General features: G+C 38.8%; 1 protein-coding gene across 3 annotated transcripts in view; it reads right to left on the bottom strand.

Annotated features, from left to right (window-relative positions):
• ARHGAP15 (Rho GTPase activating protein 15) overlaps positions 1-20,792 on the bottom strand; it is a 341,933-nt gene that overhangs the window by 154,188 nt on the left and 166,953 nt on the right. For all 3 annotated transcript variants that reach the window (XM_076343118.1, XM_076343121.1, XM_076343120.1), the window contains 2 exons: positions 10,730-10,828; positions 8,724-8,850 (listed from right to left, as the gene is read on the bottom strand). In XM_076343118.1, the coding sequence (XP_076199233.1) occupies positions 8,724-8,850; positions 10,730-10,828 (226 nt within the window). The remainder of the gene's footprint in view (positions 1-8,723; positions 8,851-10,729; positions 10,829-20,792) is intronic.

The raw sequence follows: 20,792 nt of genomic DNA, 5'->3' as shown, positions 1-20,792 counted from the left end.
TCTGTCTGAGGCAGATAATGCTATGTTACACTTTTCAATAACAGTAACGCAAGTGAATTCCTCTCGGGTGAATCCTCGGCACAGTTGAGACAATGGCCAATGGAATTAATTAGATGGAGCCAAATATCCTTGGTGGTGAGGGGAGCTGCTCATATGTCATAGCGTTCTCTCAACATCAATATTTAAAGCCAGCTAGTTGGAACCTTTTACTTAATTGAGAAACAATACAGTATTTAACCCTTCAGTGGTATTCCACCCTTCGGCTTTCAGAGGCACGATCTGTTTATCTGGCACGTCAGCAGGCAGCTGGTGGAACAAATAGGAGATCCTACAAAGCACATTCCTTTTTAAAGCGTTAATACGCCCTGTCCAGGAGACAGTAGCATGCTTTCACCCATTAAGTTGGTCTTGAATATTCGGGATTGGAGGTCATAATTTAAATTAAATACATCCTCCAACCTGGAAGGTACAAACATTTAAATAATTTCACCATGAGCAAAAAGGTGAGTCTGGGCCGTAGGTACTCCTATCTAGAGCCTGATTTACAGTCTCTCTAATTGAGTCTCTCTAATTTAGACTTGTATAAACTAAACCCGTCCTTATTTCTGTCACATTCCTCCCAAAGTACCAGGAAGATTGCATCTGGATTAGTTATAAATAGTAGTGAAACCTCAGAATACAGTACAGTTTGAGAATCATTTTTTCTGGCTATAAACTTGCAGTCGGGTTAGTCATTTCAATAACTACCATGAGAGGTTTCAGAATTAGGCTCACAGGAGTGGCGGAAAGCTGGGCTGGCTCTTCCTTCCCAAGGAACAAAGCTCCGCAAGTCCTTCTCATCTGCTCTAATTCTGACCTCTCTCCAAAGGCAGTAGTCTAAAATATTCCCCGTTGCAGTGAAAATGCCTACATCTATTTAGGTGTTATCAGTTGTCAGCTTATATTCTTCCCCTGTGGAGGCAAAATATGGAGATGTACAAAAATGGAGATATACTGACGACACAGGCGATGGAGGGTTAAGCAGATGTAACTGTCTGCATTGTCTATTGCTTTAAACTATAAAAATCATGACATTCTGCAGAATATACATCAAACTTTAGTTTTACTTCCTAGCGTAAACAAAGATCTACTTAGTAAGGAATTAAGAGACTGCACCAAACCCATGCAAGACATGTTGGATAGTTGGGCTTAAAAGTGATAGAGTCAGAGTAAATATCTTTTCCTCGTATCGCAGGAGTCAACCTCATTTTTAGTACATGGAAGGGGCACAACTGCTTGACTCCCACAATACCTAAAATGCTCATGATTTCTTTGTGATTGCTTTTTCTGAAGCATGTGTGTGTGTGAAACAAATGCTACACATTTTTCCAAAACGTACTTTTCTTGAACACTGTGTCAGTATGTGTAGTTCAGTAGGAAAAAACTTAAAGTAATCATGATTATCCAGTCTCTACTTGCCTCCATATCAAATTTATCTTGAGTGCGCATGTAGGAGTTTATTTTGTTAAGAAAAATATATGGTGTCTCTCTCTTCTTTGGAACAAAGAAGAAATATGGATTTGTAACCCTTTTTTTTTTTTCTTTAAACTTAAGTCCTTCAATAGTGTTTTGAACAAACCTGAAGAGATTTTAAGACAGACATTTTGTATTATAACACTCCCACGGGTTGTATGTATGATCGTCTTTACTAAAGCTCCTTTCAGTCCCAGTTGAATAAATATGCATTTTATTTCACTAATCTTGAAACAACAGGAATAAAGTTTGCCCAGGTCTTTTATACCTCAGAGAACAAAACAAATACTACAAATCTTTAGAGAGAAAGGATATACAAAAGGGCTTGAGGTGAATGTTTCAAAGCAAATACTCTTTAAACGATGTGCAAATTATTTCAGCACTTGAACATGATTTATGAAAGGGGATTAGTCCACTGAAACAAGAACCCAGTTTAACCTGTTGGGTTTCAAAGTCAAAGATGAGAAGCGTTTGCTGGAAGAGGCAGCAGAAACTGGAGAGTAATCTATGGTGAGGATTTCTGATTGATTTTCTTTAACTAACTCAATCTTACGTTAGCTATCACTGTCATTCATACTTAACTGTGGTGGGCAGTATAAAATACCTTCTTTTATGATATAATTCTCCATAAAAATGAAGTATGCAATAGTGATAATTAAGTAGTAATGAGGTAATTAATAACTCGGTGACTAGCTCTCTATTTACTAGTGTTCCCTATAAATGAGCACAAGGAATATGAAACAATTAAAGATTATCTAAGCTCAAACACATAACTTTTCCAGAGAGTTGTGTGTCAGTGAGCAGACCAATGAGTCACAGGTCACATCTATAATAATACATTATATTATATTGTAATATTCCCACATACTCTTCACGTAATGGGTAAGAGCTACTCTTAAGTACTATAAAAATGATCACTTTTATGTAATTGTAAAGATTAATAAGTGAGCTAACTTCTCATGGTTCTATAATGACCCTGCTGTTCTAGTAGGTAAAGGAAAATTTAATGATCCCGCTCAAATATGATTAATACCTAACTTTTTCCTGACTAAAAATCTGGACTTGGTTCAATAAAAATGAATTAAGTGAACATGCACTGATTTCCCTGCCAAACGTTTATATGGAAGTTGGTTATGCCCAATTTAAAAATATGCTTTCTCAACCCAAATAGTAAACTCTGGAAGGATTTTGGAAAGTGAAGTAGAAATAAAACAAAGAATTAAGGAAACATTATATTATAATTGATGGAAACAGGATATTCAAATTCAGGAAAAAATCCATTTTTTAATGAGAACTAGTCACAGCCAGTTGTGATTTGGGGTGCAACATAATCTCCTATTATCAGTGGAAGTGACACAATTTGTTTCTGAATTTGGCATGTTTTGTTTCCAAAGTGCCAGTACTATTACTTCTTTGTTGCTGAATCAGTATTTTTCTAAGCTTTAAGAAAAGAGCATACCTATAGTAAACGTTGCAGAGAAACAAGAGTAAAAATATGTCAAAAAATAAGTTTAGTCCCTATAGTCCAAATGAATGCTCCCACCCTCCATAAACGGCATGCTGCATTTTCTTTTTGTGGGCTTTTTTCAGTATTTGAAGCTGACTGCATTCCTGTTGATGCAATAAAAATAAATGCTACAAACATACAAGCTGTAGAGTGACAAAATTAACACTGCAGTAGGAAGCTGCATATTTGCATATAGTTTACATTTTGCTTTCTGTTTTAATTGTTGTCACTGGTAATGCTGCACTAATATACATTGCTGCTTTATATTTCTTGGTTTTATTAAAAGTAATAAAACTGACCTATACATAATGCTAACACTGTAATGTAATAATACCCCCTAAATAGCATCCATTTGGCTTTGAACTTCACATCTAACTAAAATAAATGGTCTGGGAAGGGGAAAGAATTCAGACCTCATCAGAGCTAACAAAGAAATGGAGTGATTTCCCACTCCTGCCGCTATAATTAGCCCCCTTATCACAGAAGTAACCCTACGTGGGTGAAGAACTCCGTTAGCTACCGCAGAATCCGGCCTTCGACAAGTTTGGCTGAGCCAGTAAAACCTCTCACTACATCCCAAGACATGGTCTCCCAACCTACCGGCCTCTTCACGTGTTAGACAGGAGGAGAGACAAATCACACAGGCTCCTCTCTCAGCACTGCCTGTAATTAGGTGGCCTTTTTCTAGGAACGCTAAATGACGCTTTCAACAAAATAAGTTTCTGGCTTTTTTTCCTCCTCCTATTACGCAGCTGAAGCCGTGCAAATACGTGTGTTTGTGCCCTGGTAACCATCCCTTCCCTCTGCAGAGAAACAATAGCCTCGGCGAGGCGGTGTTTGCCACAGAAATATCCAGTTGTGTGCGGGGACAAACTTTAAACCTTCGAGCAAGCCCTCGGAAAAAGCTTTAGCGAGGGAAGGAGCAAGCACCATGCAGAGCTGGAAAGGGCTAAAGCTCCACTGACTTCTCCAGTTACCCCATCGGGTCCACTGAGAGACCAAAATGGGTTTCTGCTGCTGGTTTTTTCCCCCCACACACATTGTACAAGTCTTAATTATCTAACAAGCTGCATTCAGAGATGATTCTGGATGTTTTAGTAATTACTTAGGAATATTTACATGCCATGCTTCGAGTTTCAAAGTTTAACCTTCTGAAGTAAAGAAAAGTGAGTGAAACAAGAAAAGCAACTTTGGGCAATTTTAAAGCACACACAGAGTCCTTGGTTAAATGCTAGGGACAGGTTGCCTGACTTAAACTGTATCGTTTAAGAAACCAAAGCAGATTTCAGAGCCCAGATGACTTTCTAGCAAATACCTCTGAAGGCAAATCAAAATTATGATCCAGAGGTTATTCTCTTTTTCTTGATCAAAAAGATGTTAGGAGGCATATTCCCGGCCACTGCCCTGCGGCCGTTCCCCAGGGAAGCGTGCGAGGGCTGTGGCAGCACAGAGAAATGCATCGCCCTTTGGGACTAAAAAGGCCCATGGCTCCCTGTTGAAAGTGCAAGAGGAATTTAGGTAAGGAAAATATCATTATTTGAGTTGGCCGGTGGCCAGGGTGCCGGGGCTAAGACCCTGATCCTAACGAAGAGCGGAAAGGAATCCCAAGCCTGCTGTTTAATATGCATGACATGTCGGCTTTGCTGTCAACTTTTCCTTCCAGCCCCTGCTTTTGTCTGCTTTTTCCACCTGTTGAAACTTGTCCTTATTCAGGCTGAGAACTGGAATTCTCTTACTTCGGTGTCGCATTGTGTCTGGCTCAATGACGCCCGGATCCCCGACTACTTTTATTAAGACACTAAAGTGATCATGAATAGCAATAATACTGCACAGCCCATCAAGACTTTTCTTTTCACATATATATATATATTTTTTTTTTAATCTTGATGCTTTAGATGTGGGACCTCAAGCTAGAATTCAAATATGGAGGAGATTTTCCAGGATCCGTCGCAGGGCTGCATGACTAACCACCGGGTTTTAAGTAAAGTGTTCTTGAAGATAAGAAAAATATGCAAGTAGAAACAATAAAAATAATGGAATTCAATCTTATCAATTCAGGCAGTTCCAGCTTTTATGTAGCAAACAAGGAGATCAAATTGCATTTATCTAATATCACAGATTTTTTAAATGTCTAAAATATTTAATTATTTTGCTTTGGCAACCTAAAGCTGAGGAACAGATTACTGTTCCCACTACATAAGGAAATAACTGACAACAATTAGTATTTATTCTTGTTGCTTTTGTAATAAAAATAGAATTCCATCACTTTCAAGGAAACCTAAAATATTAATAAGAATGTGATGAACTGAGTAAATGTGACGCCATAAGGAAATGATGGAGAACAGGTTGGAAATATAGTGCTTTGGGAATGGATTGCATTATCAAGCTTGTGATTGTGCATTTTGACAAGAGCAGCCCTCAGATTGATATGGTAGCCAAAGGGCACTCTTCCTACTGCGAAGCCGTTTGTTTCCATCCAGAAAAGGGGGAGTAGAAGGGGAATTGGTCCCCTCAGACAATCGATAGCGACTCCAACCCAGGCTCTTCCACAAGAGGTCACTCCTGAGTGACAAAATTCCAAGATGATGGCCAAAATGCAAACCACAAAGTGACCATGGACAGAAAAAGAAACGCTGAGCTTAGCGGAGAGCGTGGAGTTGGTTTCACTGGCCACAACGTGACTGTCCTGACAGCTCCTGTAGTCCATACACACAGTAAGGTCTCTTGGTTTTTGGAGAGCTGGACGATTTCTGGGAACCTTGCAATGCACGGATCCATTCCCTACCTCCCATGCACCGCGACAGCAACTCTACTTTCAGTCTAACCCAGGTGCCTGGTTTCATGTGGTATAAAATGAACGTGGCAGACCACCTACCAGCAGACCCAATTATAATTGGTACTAATTAGGAGGTTTTTTGGCAACCTTAGGAGAAAAAAACAAAAACCTACAGTCTGAATGATAACGAAATTACTTGGAAATTATGAAGTCTGCCACTAATTTTAAAAATTATCGCTTTAGAACAACTCTTATTGGCATAAAAAGGAGCGGCGCTGCAAGGCGGTTTCCTTGCACCAAATGTATACATCTTCTAATAGGGGAGGTTTTTAGGGTGAAAAACATGTTCTTTCTGACCCAGCATTAGCTGCCTAAATTAAATCAGTGAAATAGTTGGCATTATAAAATAAAGAGTAATCTCTTTCCTTGTATTTGAGAGCAGGATCACGGTTTTACATATTTTGGTAATGTTCCCTAAGGCCATCCTTGGTTTCGTCTTAGCTCAAGAAAACTTCAATTAGAACATGAGTTGAATCCAAACTGGATGAGAAGCCACTGAAAAGCTGTGTGACCAAGAAGACGGACAGTCTGTGAACTTTGGAAATTGAGCCTGGCAGTTTGAGCCCAATTTTCAATGAAATCAGTGTCTACAGCTCAAAAAGCATAACAGAGAATTACCATTTGTCCTTGTAGTGTAAGCAGAAGCAATTAGGATTAAACATAAAACCCAAATTCCTGCTACTAAGTCTCTAGGGGCAGTCTCCCCAGTTTTAAATTAAAGAGTAAATTACTGGAATACTTTGGTTAGAATATACCTGTCCTTTACATACTTGTGCTGCTAAAAAACCCCAATGGCACAGCAGTACCAAGTCTAAAACTGGACATTTTTTGCAGCCCCTAAAATGTAGTGAAGGTAAATACAAATGAGTCTGAACTGTCTGAATATTTCATTAAAGATTCTCGGGGGAGGGGGGTGGCCTGCTAACACATCAGTTGCTCGTCTTCCGTGTTAAACTGGAAGAGTTTTAAGCCATCTTTAAAAATAATCTCCTTTGTTTGGATTTGGCATTGGCAGTAGTCAATAATATAAGAGCACTGTAAAATAATAAAATTGTTAAACTTTGCAAGAACTTTATAAACACACTTGCAGATATTGCACATATCTTCTCTGTGCTCTGCAGTCAAACTGGACAATGAAACGACCACCTGTTAACTGCTAACAATGTGTCATTACCAGTTCTCATGCCTTTTTAAAGCAATTTTGGCTCTAGCTGCCGATAATTCTGGCTACGATACTTGTGTGAACATTAAGGGCACAGAAAGCCAAAGGCAGAAAACTGACAATACAGTTTGTGCTTAGACTACTAATAAGTAAGTGAATAATATGATTTTTCTAATTCCACATAATTGCTTGATCTCAAGGGGCCAAAAAAAAGTTCTGAATACATATTTTAGAAGCAATCCAATCTACAGTATTTAAATGCAAGCTTCGATTCGGTGAGATTTCACAGCAGATATTTTCATATTTTTTAATAGTTTAAATAGCCTTTAACAAAACAGAGATATTCAGGATTCTCTAAGGTTTGAAAAGAAACGTAGACTAAGTCTCTGTCACTGCTCATATTCACTTTTTCTGTTTTGTCTGACAAACTATCGTTTAAAGATATGTGAGAAGTCTAGATAAATAAATAAAAATTCCCCAAGTGCTGAGACAGTTTATGGGCATTTTGCTGTTAGCTACAGTAAGAGCAGAATCAGGCCCTCAAAACTTACCATGCTCTCAGTCCTATTTTTCTTCCTCTGAGAAATGCAACGTAACACACAGTACAAAGATATTGGGACAATTTTTCACAAGCTACATTCAGGCTACTTTATATTTTATAACAGAATGAAAAACCTTAAAAAAAACCCCAAATCTCCAAGATAACAGGAAAACAACAACAACAGAAAGCTTTGGTCTGCAAAAAGAGACTATTTAATGAATCTCTCTATTCGTGTGTGTACGCGCGCACGCATGTGTGCATATATTTATGATTGTGTGGATAATTATAATTAAAAATAGCTATGTTGGGTCTTTTTAATGCAACTCTTTTTTTAGCGTCTAAGGCTTTGATCCTGCACTGAAATGCATGCAGGCAAATTCCTACACAGCACTTCGGTACCTATAGGTATCTCATACCAGCATGCGAATCTAAAGCTGCCACGGCGCTTACATTAGAAGCAGTATGTGAATCTCCTGCCAAACAAAGAAGAAAAACAAAAATTCAAGAGAGAGGGTAAAACAAACAAAAAAAAATGCTGAGTGAGTGATTTATGGTCAGCACCAGCTCCTGCATCTACTGCCCACAATATCACGAGCATCTAGGCACAAACTGGAAAAGGAAAGTCTCAGTGGAATAAAGCACATCCCTGCTGGTTTTAGATCACTTTCTTTTCTAATCACACTGACAAAAATCAACCTCAGTCCCTGGAATTTACCTTCTATAAAATTATAGATATATCACTGATTGTCAGCTACAGAGGATACGTCAGGTCTTTCAGCAATTCAGTGTATAAATATACAACAGACAAAATTACTCTGGTAATTTGAGGTATTTTACTAAAATGGAAACAAAGCAACTGCAACAGACTATTAGCATAGGACTCATGTTGCTTATTTTTAAAAATAAATGGCTTGAATAAATGTCTTTGCTGCTAAACAAATTTATTTTGCTTAGGAGAGAATGTCACCCTTTAAAAGTGTGGAGCTAGTAACTGTCTTTACTTAAATGCAAGTTATGTATATCAGCACAGAACACATTCAGCTTTAAAATTCTCAGTGATCTTCTTTACATTCTGTATGTAATAAAAATTATCTTACCCTGTAATGGCATAGTTATTTAAAAAGGAAAGAGGAGAAAAAAAAAACCACAAAAGAAAAATCCTTACTTAAAGATTTTCTGTGCTCAGGCTTTGGTTCTTTGGATTCAGTGTCTAAGCTATTCAGTAATTCAATGCTGGAGGATCTTCTGAGTTTGAACTCCAAATTTCTCGATGTACAACTCCGTTCTTTTGGCTGGGAAAAGAATATATATATACATATGTGTATGCTTTTAATAAAATTATTATTTGTGAGAACGAAGCAAGAGATTACAGAATGCCAGTACGGAATCAGAAGCTAACAGACACAGAGCAAGTGATGCAGTGAGTATATAATTTAAGGAAAGTGTAATGCAAAATTTGTCATATGGCAGAGCTTTTATGGCCCTGACAGACTGATCTTAATTTCTGAGATAGATTCCCATTTAAGTGAGGAAAACAAAAGGCCTACTTCTTTAGGCTTTAGAGACAAAAATTATTTCCACATTGCAGGCTCCTTCCAAATGATTGCAAAGAGGAAGGTTGTTTAAATTGCCTTTCTGCTTTAGATAGTTACAGTAAATATTCTTGCAAACACAATTGTTTCAAACATCCTTAGAAATTTGGGGTTGAATTCTGCTGGTCTGAGGTTAGGAAAAGCGTGGGGGGGGGGGACTTTTCTATTGCTCCAATTCACTGCCGTACAAAGTGACAATTAGGGACCGTTAACAAAGAAAATAAGAAAAAATAAAAGGGAAAAGGAGGTGATATTTCGGTTAATCACACATCTCTTCCCACGGCATTTGGTCAGGTGAGATTTAGCTGTCCCAACAGCCTGGAAAGCTGCAAGGCTTTACACACCCAAAGTTTTAAAAGCGAAATAAATGACATGTATGAAACGGTCACTGAGTGCTTCGTGGTGGCATCCTGTCCTGCGCACACAGCAAAGGCGAACCTTCGCTGGGACAAGCCCTGCCCTCCAGCACCGGAACCATTTACAAGCTGAGCCCCACCAGCCACTGCTGCTGTGGTTCGCTGCCCGCTCAGAGCTGCTGAATCCACAATATTACCTTAGTTGCACTAAAAAAAAAAAAAAAATCGAGTCTATTAGATGTTTAACTGAATAACATGCAAAAAAAAAAAAAAAAACCCACGATGTTCTGAGTCTCCACGGAAAACTCCACCCCAAAATCTTCAGTAGGATATCAATATCCTCGCACACCCAATGAAATGCACAATATGAAGACATACATCATCAGATCAAACTTTCCTCGGCTGATTATAGCCTCAGGGTAATATAATGTTTGTAGCTCTTTAAGGAAACAGTAGCCATGTTCAGATTAACCCTTTCAAAGAGGCTGCCTCTGCCCGCTCTGCCAATTCCATCGCAGCAAAATCCCTGAAAAAATGCAAGAAATGGGGGGATTTTTCTCTCACCAGCTTCTGCAGTGAACAAGGAAAGTCAGTGCCCTCTAAAAAAATATGTTCTTGGATCAGGCAGGGATAGGAGGAAGACATTTGGAATTTGTACTGAGAGTGGCAAAAAAGAAAGAAAAAGCTACAGCTGAATCTGGTTTGGTAATTAAAAACTGTTTTAATAAAATGCAGCCCTGCTTACTTCTAGCAGAAAACCCCCAGCCTTCCTGGGAGAATAACAGCAATCAGTTACAAAGGAATATTATTTGCTAGTGTTATTCTTGTGAATAAGTAATACAAAAATTCATAAAAGGCTCAAATGTATTAATAGTTCTATTGAAGATTATATACTGTAGGCTGCATAAACAGAAAATGCAAAAATTCATTAGTTATTAAGTGCTTGTGTGCTTTTACAACCCTCAGCAAACCAATGTCCTTGTTATTTCGGAGAAATAAATGTAATGTTCCGTTTCGAGGCAAGAATCAAATGACATTTTTGTTCCACAACCTTGTTTATCTGACATTTTTTAGTAGATTTGCATACATATTTTTATATCCTTCAGAGAAAGGAATGTCTAGCTAGCTGCTGACTGCCTAAAACCTGTAGAGATGCCTAAGCAAATGAAGTTGAAATTGCTACATCTTAATTAATAAAGGTAACAGCCAAAACAAATACATACCAATCTGTCAATTACATTTTTGATAGCGTGGAACCAATCCAATATGAGAAAGTCGATATCCGACTGGAGGAGGAACTCATTTCCTGACGCTGTCGTGATCTGGGGAGAGCATGGGCACACACAGGTAAGTAAAGCACACACCGGACAGATTATTTTCTTCTATTTTCTCTCCTACACACCCAAATGCTTTTCCTCTCTACCAAGAATTATCTCCTGGAGTGCTGAGTTACTGAGGAGTTTTGAACCTCTGTCTGAAAACTGTTTTGAATATGTCACAACAAACGAGATATTGTCTCAGCAACGCGACCACAGAACACAAATAGTGCAAAAATAACGGGAATGTAACAAAAGTTAAGAAAAGCTGGGAAACTCAGTGTTACAAGACACGGTTCAAAAGTAAGTCAAAGCAAAAAGCACCCTGAAAAGAAATGAATGCAATATGAGAATTAATTCCTGTTATTTTCAATTTCCACTTCTATTTTTGTATTATGATTTTTATATCTGGTACCTCCTTTCTCGAGTTTACACATTTATTATATACCTGTGATTCCAGAGTCCACTTCCAAGCATTTTGGTAAAATTAATAATGTCACTCGTTTTCACATAAAAAAAAATTGCCATCAAAGATAGCTGTAGCAGAGTAATTAGGAGCCCATTTATCATGAAAAAAAAAATCCCCAGTTTGTCTGAATAGAAGTCAATTTACATTTTTGACCCACTCACTGGGAATATTTATCAAAAGGATATTCATTCCCCTGATAATGCTGTTTCGCTGCCTAACAATACCTGGTGGAAATATGCATTCATATTCTGTTGGTCTGAACTTCTGTAAACCACCGTGATAATAATGATACATCACTTTTTTTTTTACATATATATCTTTTCACCAGGGCAGATCTCCAGGTATTTTACACAGCAGGTCGAAAAGACCATTTTACAGATGGCAAAACTGAGGCACAAATCGGTGCAGTACTTTGCCCCAGGATTGTTCAGCGGATCCCTGGCGCGTGTGGCCACGGAGCATGATCCAGGCCACAGCAGTTCTGCACGTTTGCAGACAAGTGAACGGAGGGTTACAGCTCCACCACGTTTTGCAAGGGACAGGAGCTCACCCTGCCCATGCTCCAAACCAGCTCAGCTCCTGTCAGCTCTGAAACCAAAGCTTTTTCCCTTTTTTTCTTTTTTTTTGTCGCTAAGAGTTGCTTGTGCAAAACTCGGTAGCATCCGCACATGGGCATTGCACACTCGGGTTTCGGTATTTTGGGGACGCAGGTTTAGTCTGCACGCTGGGATTCTCTTTGGGGTAAGGACCAAAACCTTTTCAGGTCTTTCTCAGGGAACAGATGAACACAGTGGACAACAGAGATTTCTCTTTGACCAAAGCGTGAGGAAAAGCAGAGCAAAGCTGTTAAGACCTGGCTCAGCCTATTTATGTAAATCCATCAACGCGAAGTGCTACTGTTTCACTGCGTCTGCCCCATTTCAAGAGTTTTTACTAAAGCATAAAAGAAACGAGATCCTCACCAGCCCAGGTACTCCCCACATCTTTCTTAAAACTGAAATACAACCAGAGGAAAAAAAAAGACAAAACAAAACAAAACAAAAACCCCAAAAAGCTTAATGTTTTATTAATTGTTCTATAACCCTCCCGTTATTGAGGAAATGCCTGTAAGGAAGGTTTCCAAAGTCATCAGCATTAAGGAAAATCCCGTCAGTGCAGCTCCAGCGGAGACATCCTGTGAGAGCGCTGCGGAGAATGTGGGAATGGTCCCCCGGCGCGGGCTCGGGAGGCTGCCCGGCTGCAGATGTTCATCCCGTCCCATCCGCACCCGTCAGGAGCAGACCTCCAGCCACCCCATTGTTCACCGCGCGCATGGGAGAGTTATTTATTGGGGAAATTTTAATTCCCTTATTAGTCCACAGTCATAATGTTAATCACTACTCACACGCTCACCATTCCCTTTCTCAAAGGGAAAAAAAAGAAAGTCAAAATTCATCTTAAGGTGAGCGGTTGAAAGAGCTGACCCCTCCAGTTCTGCGCCCGGCTCACGCAGTAAAGTTTGGGTTTGAAATGTATTATATTATATCACAATTTATTAATGTATACATGCAGATATGAATTAGACTAAACACAGGCAACAATTCAATCTAATGCCTCTCTCCCAGTATAAACAAATCATTATTAAAATTATAAAACGGAATAACATTTTCAAAGTAAGAGCAACATATATAATTAGATTTACTGTATTTTGAAGGCTTAAAAAGGACACAACATAGTTCAGTCTTCCGTTCAGTAAATTCAGGCTTTATTAAAATACAAGTATTCAGCACTGCATAAACATTTGCACTGTATGATATGCAAAAGAGATACTCCATTGCTAACAAGACCAAAGCAAAATACACGTTGAAAGTTTCTTTGTCTGAATGTGTTATTTTGATAATCATATATTATCAGTGTTTCATGAGCAAATCTGTAAAAACAGATCATAGAATGGAGGGAAGAGAATTCATTTAAAATATACTTTCTGTAAGATATAGTTCAAGTCCTTTTCTTTCTTTCCTCAGACTAATCTTCAGAGTAACTAGACAGTTTCAAGAAGACTGCTACTGCTCTCTACAGTTTAAATGCATCCACTCCTTAATTACAGTCAGTAATTGACTTTGTTCTGCTCCATTCCAGTCATTCACAGGAAAGCAGTTCCAAAGGCTTTGGCTGGTAAATCCCATTTAATGTGCAGGTTTCCTATCCCACTTTTATATATTACCTCCTTAGGATTTCTGATAAATGGTTCTTGGAAGGGATTGCTAAACCATATTTGCACTTTGAACAATCGAATTTTCAACACCCTTGGGAAAAGACATCAGTAAAGAATGCTAGCTTTGACTAAACCTTGTGATTGAACAATTTATGATCACAGCCCTAAATGATGTATAACTAACAACAAGCATAAATTGTTCAATATTAAGGCGTGCTAACACACCGTCCCTGTATCAGGCACTGCTGAAATAAACAGAGGGACCGGAGAAACAAATGAAAGACAAATCTGAAAAAAAAAAAAAAGAAAAGAAAATGAAGTGTTCTGGATAGAGCTGCCAGTCTCCATTGTGCCAGGTACTTCACTTATTTTAATATTTCCTGAAATCGCTCTCTCTTTGCCATCATTTTTGTAAAGGCTCCAGCCTGGAATTAGCATTACCTTACCAGGCAGAATTACGACGCTGCTGTCAGCAATAAACACCCAGAAGGAATGACAACTGACATTAACCCTCTTATTTGCAAAGGGTGTGCCTTTCAGGTTGCTTAGAGGAGCCAGGATGCCTGGATTCTCTCTTTCTTGCTACAGTACCTTGGAAAAATCACTTCAAAGGCTGAATCTACTCACATGGTAGTTTTACAATGAACTGTAGTAAAGTCCTGCTGTTAAGCATTGATCCTCTGAAAATATTGGCTCACCACAGGTAAATGTGTGTTAAATTCAATACACTGCTGGGCTGCCAACAAAGTGTGGGAAGGGGGGGGGCAGGTGTGAAATGCTTTTTATGATATTCTACTTGTGGCTTATTAAGGATTTCTCTTGTCACCTTATAAAGCTGCAAATGGAGGGATGAGCTTCTTTTGCATGTCACCATAATGATGTACCAAGGTTCTGTTCAACAAGATCCTCTGTTATTAAACAAAAAAGATACCTACATAGCTCCGGGAAATACGGGACGCTGTACCTAATTAATACCATTACCGTTTTATAATACATAAATATACCTTGGATCCTACCCAGGATCAGCAGTTCTCAAAAATCCTGCAAATCATATATTTTTCCTGTGCTAGGCTGTGCTCTGGGACATGCTATTGTGCCATGCATGGCTGTGTTGCTCCAGGACTTCCAAACCTTTACAGATTACCCGGATCACCTTTTAGAACATGTCTCAGAGATTATTCCCTTTCAGTGTACACCTACACCAATGGAAAGCAGGAGATAAAAGCCAAACAAATGCCATGGGATAAGCCCAGGGGCTTCTGTCCATAGTCTTCCTACAAACTTTGGTCTGGGGACTACTGCATTGCTGTGGGGAAAAAAAAAAAAAAGTCTCCTTCGTGGTATCCCTCTAGTTCTTTACCAGTATACATTTGTTTCTTACATTTATTTTAGCTGCAGAACGGGGATGGAGGCAATTTTAGTAATCCTACTGATAGGCACTCTATGGAGATATGGAAAAGGGCGATAAATTCACACAGCAAAACAAAAATACAAAACCGTATTATTGATTCACTCCCTTCAAAGTGTACTTATGCATCTCTGGTGGCTATAACTATTATTTGCAGTGATGAACTATTTTCAGACAACGCCAAGAACAAACTTTAATACAGGAAGTGAAGAATCCTATGGGGAAGGAGAAATACAGAAAAAAGCCTCCACGGTCTCTACCCTGCAGCAAAAGGGAATGGAGTGAGCAGCTTGGGAAGCGTATGGCTCACGTATAGCTCACGTATGGCCACCAAGAAACCACCACACAGTTCTTATTTCAGCCAAAGACTGAAACAAGCCATTGTTCAACTCCCTCTGAATGTGGGACACCCGGAAAAAAATGCTGGACTGTTGGGGTAAAGCTTCATACAACCTACCCCAGTGGTTCAGCGTTGGATTATTGGACACTTCTCGACTGTGGAAACCCCACCAGACGCTAATCCAGTGCAGAAAGCCTAAATTTTGATGTCACCTGGGACTCCCACAGCTTGTGGTGAACACTAAGTGATTTAAACTTGGATTGACAGATACCTCTGCGTGCAGAAATTCAATAAAATGTGTTCCTCTTGTTGCACTGTGCATTGGGATTGCTGCCCTTGATATGTGTAGGAAAAAAGGAAATGTGAGTCGCTGGAGTATTTCTAGCTCAAAAGCTAACACTCTTCCCCCTTCCCACTGCTCCCTTCATCTCACCTTGCTCTCTTGCAAGGGTGGGTTTTTTTTTCTGATCATGTTAATCATCCTGATTACCCCATAATGAAGAGGAATCTAGGCCTTTCCCTCTCTTTTCCTGAGACATTTTTGCAGGTTGGGATCTAGCCACGCACCCCACGTAACACAGGACACGCCGCTCTCCATCTGCATGGCAGCCACAAGGGCTGGGAAAGGAAAGGTGAGAAGAGAGTCAAAAACAAAAGAAAAAAAAAAGAAAGAAAGACGACTAGGATTTTTCTCTCTCTTTCTAAATATTCTTAAAAAAACCCCAAACATTAGAATATAATACAGTTTGAGAATAAATACATAAAACACAGATACTCATGTGTCCACGCCCACAGTAGAAGTATAATTAATTAAAGTTGGGAGACACTATGCTCCTTAGTGGTTTAATTAACTGCATTTGAATTAAACAGGGACAGAGACATGTAAGTTTTTAAAAACATGTCAAAAGTCTAACTGCATTTCTGGAAGTTGATCTTAAATTCTTTCTCACAGATAATCCAGTCTCTTGGCCATGTTTATGTTGAATGAGTGAGCAGCAGAAAGGATAAATAAAATATCTCTCTGTGCTGCACTGTAGTGAGCTGAGAGTCTAATATTCAAGAAATGCAAATAAAAGAAACAAAAGGATCAGTATTGAGCTGCATTATATCCATACTGCATCACATATCCATTATATGATTCAGCCTATCAAACAGAGGTAGTCATGGTTATGCTGATAGTTAAATTCCTTAAAGGACTCTAGGATGTTTATGACTACCAAAGAAATTTCATTATCAAGCAGATTGTCTGTCTCATATTACAGTCTGGCTTTACCAATCTAGCAGTCCTCTGGATGTCGAGCAAAGTTAACATTGAAGTGATGGGGAAATATCAGCTTGAAAGAAAAGGTCTTCAACCAATCTTTCAAAAAAAATGATATTTGTTAAAAAATTTTGTGAGAAAGTATCTGCCTTGTGTTCCCAATGTTGCTAGATGTTAAGTAAATATATGCTGATTGCAAAAAAGTTGCTTTGGCAACTCTCTTATTAAAATGCATTTGTAACCCCCATCTGTCATGAAAGTTTTGAAAAGTTTGTTTACTTTGGATAGCCGCCTTATCCAGGGTTACCCCAGCATACAATGATAGCAGTCTTCAGAAGTTGTGTGAGGAACAAGCCACTGGGGATCCATTTTTGTTTTAATTGGCACACACAAACACTTTTCTGGTCTGTCAAAAAGATCAAGCTAATATGCATGGCGGGTGTTATATTCTCAGCTTTTGGGAGTAGTAAAGCTCCCTTTATTTAAGTAATTTAAATGATAGACTGCAAAAACTTTGCAAGTCAGAAAAATGTTTTATACTTTCTTGGGGAATATTTGTTTTAAGCAACAGAAAATGTTCTACATATCTAAAGATGTTGAACCTTATGTTATAATTACCCTGTTTCTTCTGACTCTGTAAAAATCACTGTGAAAACCAAGCATTGCAGAGAGGCAACAAACAGATCCTGTGTTTTCACAACTTCTGCAATATTAGCAATTGTAAGACCAATTGCTGCCAGATGTTTATAAGTTATGCCTTCAATTGTATTGCCTTGTGGTATGACCGATTTGCACATCCATTCTCTGGGAACCTTCGCGGGGTCATCATATCAAAGCGACCTGCTCATAGACGTAAGTCGCTTTTTTAAAGAAATTAACCGAGTGTTTGGGGTATACACATCAATGGCCTTGAAGTGGATTCAACAGTCTGAAGTCTGGGGTCAAACTTCCAAGAAAGAACAAATTCTTAAATGGAAGTGTATTGTGCTAGTGATGAACAAATAATTTTTTTCCTGGTAAATTCCTAGGACTGAGTCCTTCAACATAATTTAGTGCTAAAATAATGAACTCTGGGACTGTTAAGAAGAAGAAGAAGAAGAAGAAAAAAACCTCTGAGCCTAATGTTTCCCTTCTGCTGTGCAATTAACTCATAGTATATACCAGTTTCTATTGAATTACTTTACTACTCGTGAGGAGAGGATCAGGTCTTCTCTCCGCATTATAAGGCAAACCTTTTCCTTTCCTTGCTGGCTGTGAAGAATCTCAGTTGCAGAAGAACTGATTTATATTGCTTGTAAGGAAGATATTGAACAAATAGGAGGTCATGATTAAAGCTGATTAGGCCTTGAGAGACCAAAACTCCTCCTTGGATTTGTAGAGGAGCTCAGGTTGGAGAGTCCACAGAGCCTCCCTGGAGGGGGACAGGTCCAGTGCTCTGCCAGGGGTACTGGGATGCTTTCACAGATTTCAAGGAACAGCTTGTCATTCTCCCTTTTTCACCCACCAGTCCAGGTCTTATTTTTTCCTTCCCTTGGAGATGTGTGAAAAGAAAGCACATGCTGTTTGATCGAAGGGGAAGGTAAGGAAGAGCAAGTACTTTCTGCTAAACGTCCAAGGAACATACTGGGAGGAAGTATTTCCTGCTGATCTGCTATGCCGGCATTATGCCCTCTGCAAGACGCAGTTGGATTGCTTGGATTCGCCTCTGAAAAACAGGGTTTTCCTTCAGCGGGTAAAGAACAAAAAAGGAAAATATGAGACAGGCAGAAGATGATCATCCTGGATAGCAGACACCTGCGTACAGCCTCCCATGTACCCCCTGCCCGTACTACCCTCTGCTCCGGACCCATGGCTGCACTGCCCTCGCCGCAGGAGCGGGATGGATGGACTTCTGCCAGTCATTAAACCAAAGTCAGGGGAGATGGAAGTCACTAGATGGGGAAGCGAGAAAGAAGCACCCCCAAAACTGGCTCAAAGCAGAGAAGCAAGAGATAATAATTAAGACACAGCTCAGTCGCATCTGTGCATAGCCGAAAGTAGGGGAATAGACAATTGCACATTTTGTCCACAGATGAAGACTAAAGGCAATGTATGAATACCTACTGCAAGCTACTTTTCTCCTTGGGGTAATATTTTACTGTTATTGCCTTTGCAATCTGAAGCCGTATATTACACAGCCACACAGAGAGATATTGGCAATGGTTTCTTAGAGAAGTCCTGTCTTTCTTAGTTTTACCAGCTGGACAATACCTAGTGATGAATGGTCCTCCTGTCCAATTTTATATGCATGTTATAACACTTCATGATATATGTAGTGAGACTCAACGTGATAAGTCCTTGTAACAAACAAAAAAAATCAAAGGGAGAATGAATGCTCTACTTTCAGTACAAGCAAAGATATATATTTAAAATATGTATGTGCTACGTGTAAAGATTTCATTTCATTGACTCTTATTTTAGCCAGACATTTATTCATCAGTAGCAGAGCATTTTACAGCTACATTATTTGCAGGCAGAAGCTGGTACTGGCTTTTAGTATTTCATTTACTGACACATGTCTCCTATTAATAAGTGCTGAGATTGCACAATAAGAAAAAAGAGTTGTTGCTATAAGGATCTTTATACTTATAGTGACGTATTTGGCCATGATTATAAGTGTTTATAAAACATTCAAGGATCGTTCCTTGTCTACTTACGCTAATGAGAACACCTGTTAACTTTAGAGCTGCACAGACTTATTTGCATTGAATTCAGGTTTTTGCATACTGTACATCACTTTTGGAAACAATTAGATGTTTACAGAGAAATATAGCTAAAAGAAGAACAGCAGCTTGAATGCCCTCCAGTCCAAGTCAGTGCTAATCCTGGTTTGAGTGAAAAGCCGAAATATGCTGAATTACAATACTGACACAAATTCAGTTAGCAGTGAACAAAGATGTACCTGCAAATCCTCTGACAGCAGATGTTACTTGTGGGGATTGATACCCGCTGTTGAATAAAGCATCGCTTAGAGATGAAACAGAACTACTGAATGGGATTTTTCATTGTTATATTCACCATTTTCTTTTCATTCGGATATTTTCTTTTTCTTTTTTTTTTTTTTTTTTGGTGACTCAGAACCTCTCTGTGTACTGAGCATGTAGAACATGCGGTCATTTTCCAAAATAGCTGTTTACATTATTTTATTAACTTGCCAAAAGCCGATACAGCAACACAAGAATCCTCCTACCACTAGAGATCCAAAACACCATCTCTGCAGTAGAGGGTTTTGTGGCCTGGGGCAAGGAGGCAGGAGGTCCCTTTCTATAAAAACAGGTCTACTGAACGGTAAGTGTAATATCCTGCTGCTGCATGACCATGCCAGCTATTGTTTAATAACAATGTAAAACATCAAAGTTGGTCCACGATCTGAACATACACTCTGCCAGCTGTGTCAAGTTCCTAAGCGTTGAAGGCAGGAAAAATATAATGGTTATCATCTTCCCTTGCATGCAGGGAGCAAACAATGCATAACGTCTTCGGTTTGCCTCTTTCCATCTTTATTTGTAGGTAAATATTAGAAAAAGATAAACAGGACTAAAAATGTTTTGAATAAGGCTATTATATCCATTTACGAAAACAAACATTTCCCACTGCAGCAACTGAAAAGATTTCAATTTTAAAAAGTATTTAGGATTTTAATAAAGATGATGCTGTTGAGATTTAGGACAAAGATGAAGGCATTTTGTCACCTAGCTGAACTCTCGTTTCTAAGGAGTCACAGCCTTGTTAGAAAACTTTCACAGGTGACACCATACACGCAGTTCTTAACTGAGTACAGAAGAATATGGATATTTCAAATACAGTTCCTAAAAGGCGAATAGACTATGAACATTTCTTACACAGTTGTGGTTTTTTTTTCATTTGGGAATGAAGTTATTTTACATAATAAGCAGCACCACGGTATAGATAGTACGGAGACAGTGTTTCATTCAAACAATAATATCTTCTAACTTTTGAAATTAGAAATTCTTTTAATCTGAAAAAACTGGAACTTTGTATGTCTCCAAATTCTCGTGACAGTTTCGAACCCATTTTCAAGTGTTGGAGGATCCTGGGATTTTTCTGTAGACATTCTGGAACTGCACTGACAGCGCTGGAAATGCACTGGCCTTTAAATTTATCAGCTACTCTACGTAGCAGCGTAGTAATGACAGAAGGTTACTCAAAATGTTATTTAGATATAATATCAAATTATCTTTTCACAATAGGTGTCTAAGGGAAGCTTTTCTAGGAAAGGAGAATATAGCTCAGAACTC

This window comes from Aptenodytes patagonicus, chromosome 6 (genome assembly GCF_965638725.1).
Source record: "Aptenodytes patagonicus chromosome 6, bAptPat1.pri.cur, whole genome shotgun sequence".
Classification (NCBI taxonomy): Eukaryota; Metazoa; Chordata; class Aves; order Sphenisciformes; family Spheniscidae; genus Aptenodytes; species Aptenodytes patagonicus.
The sequence above is the reverse complement of the archived record's forward strand: the minus strand, read 5'-3'. Positions and strand labels throughout refer to the sequence as shown.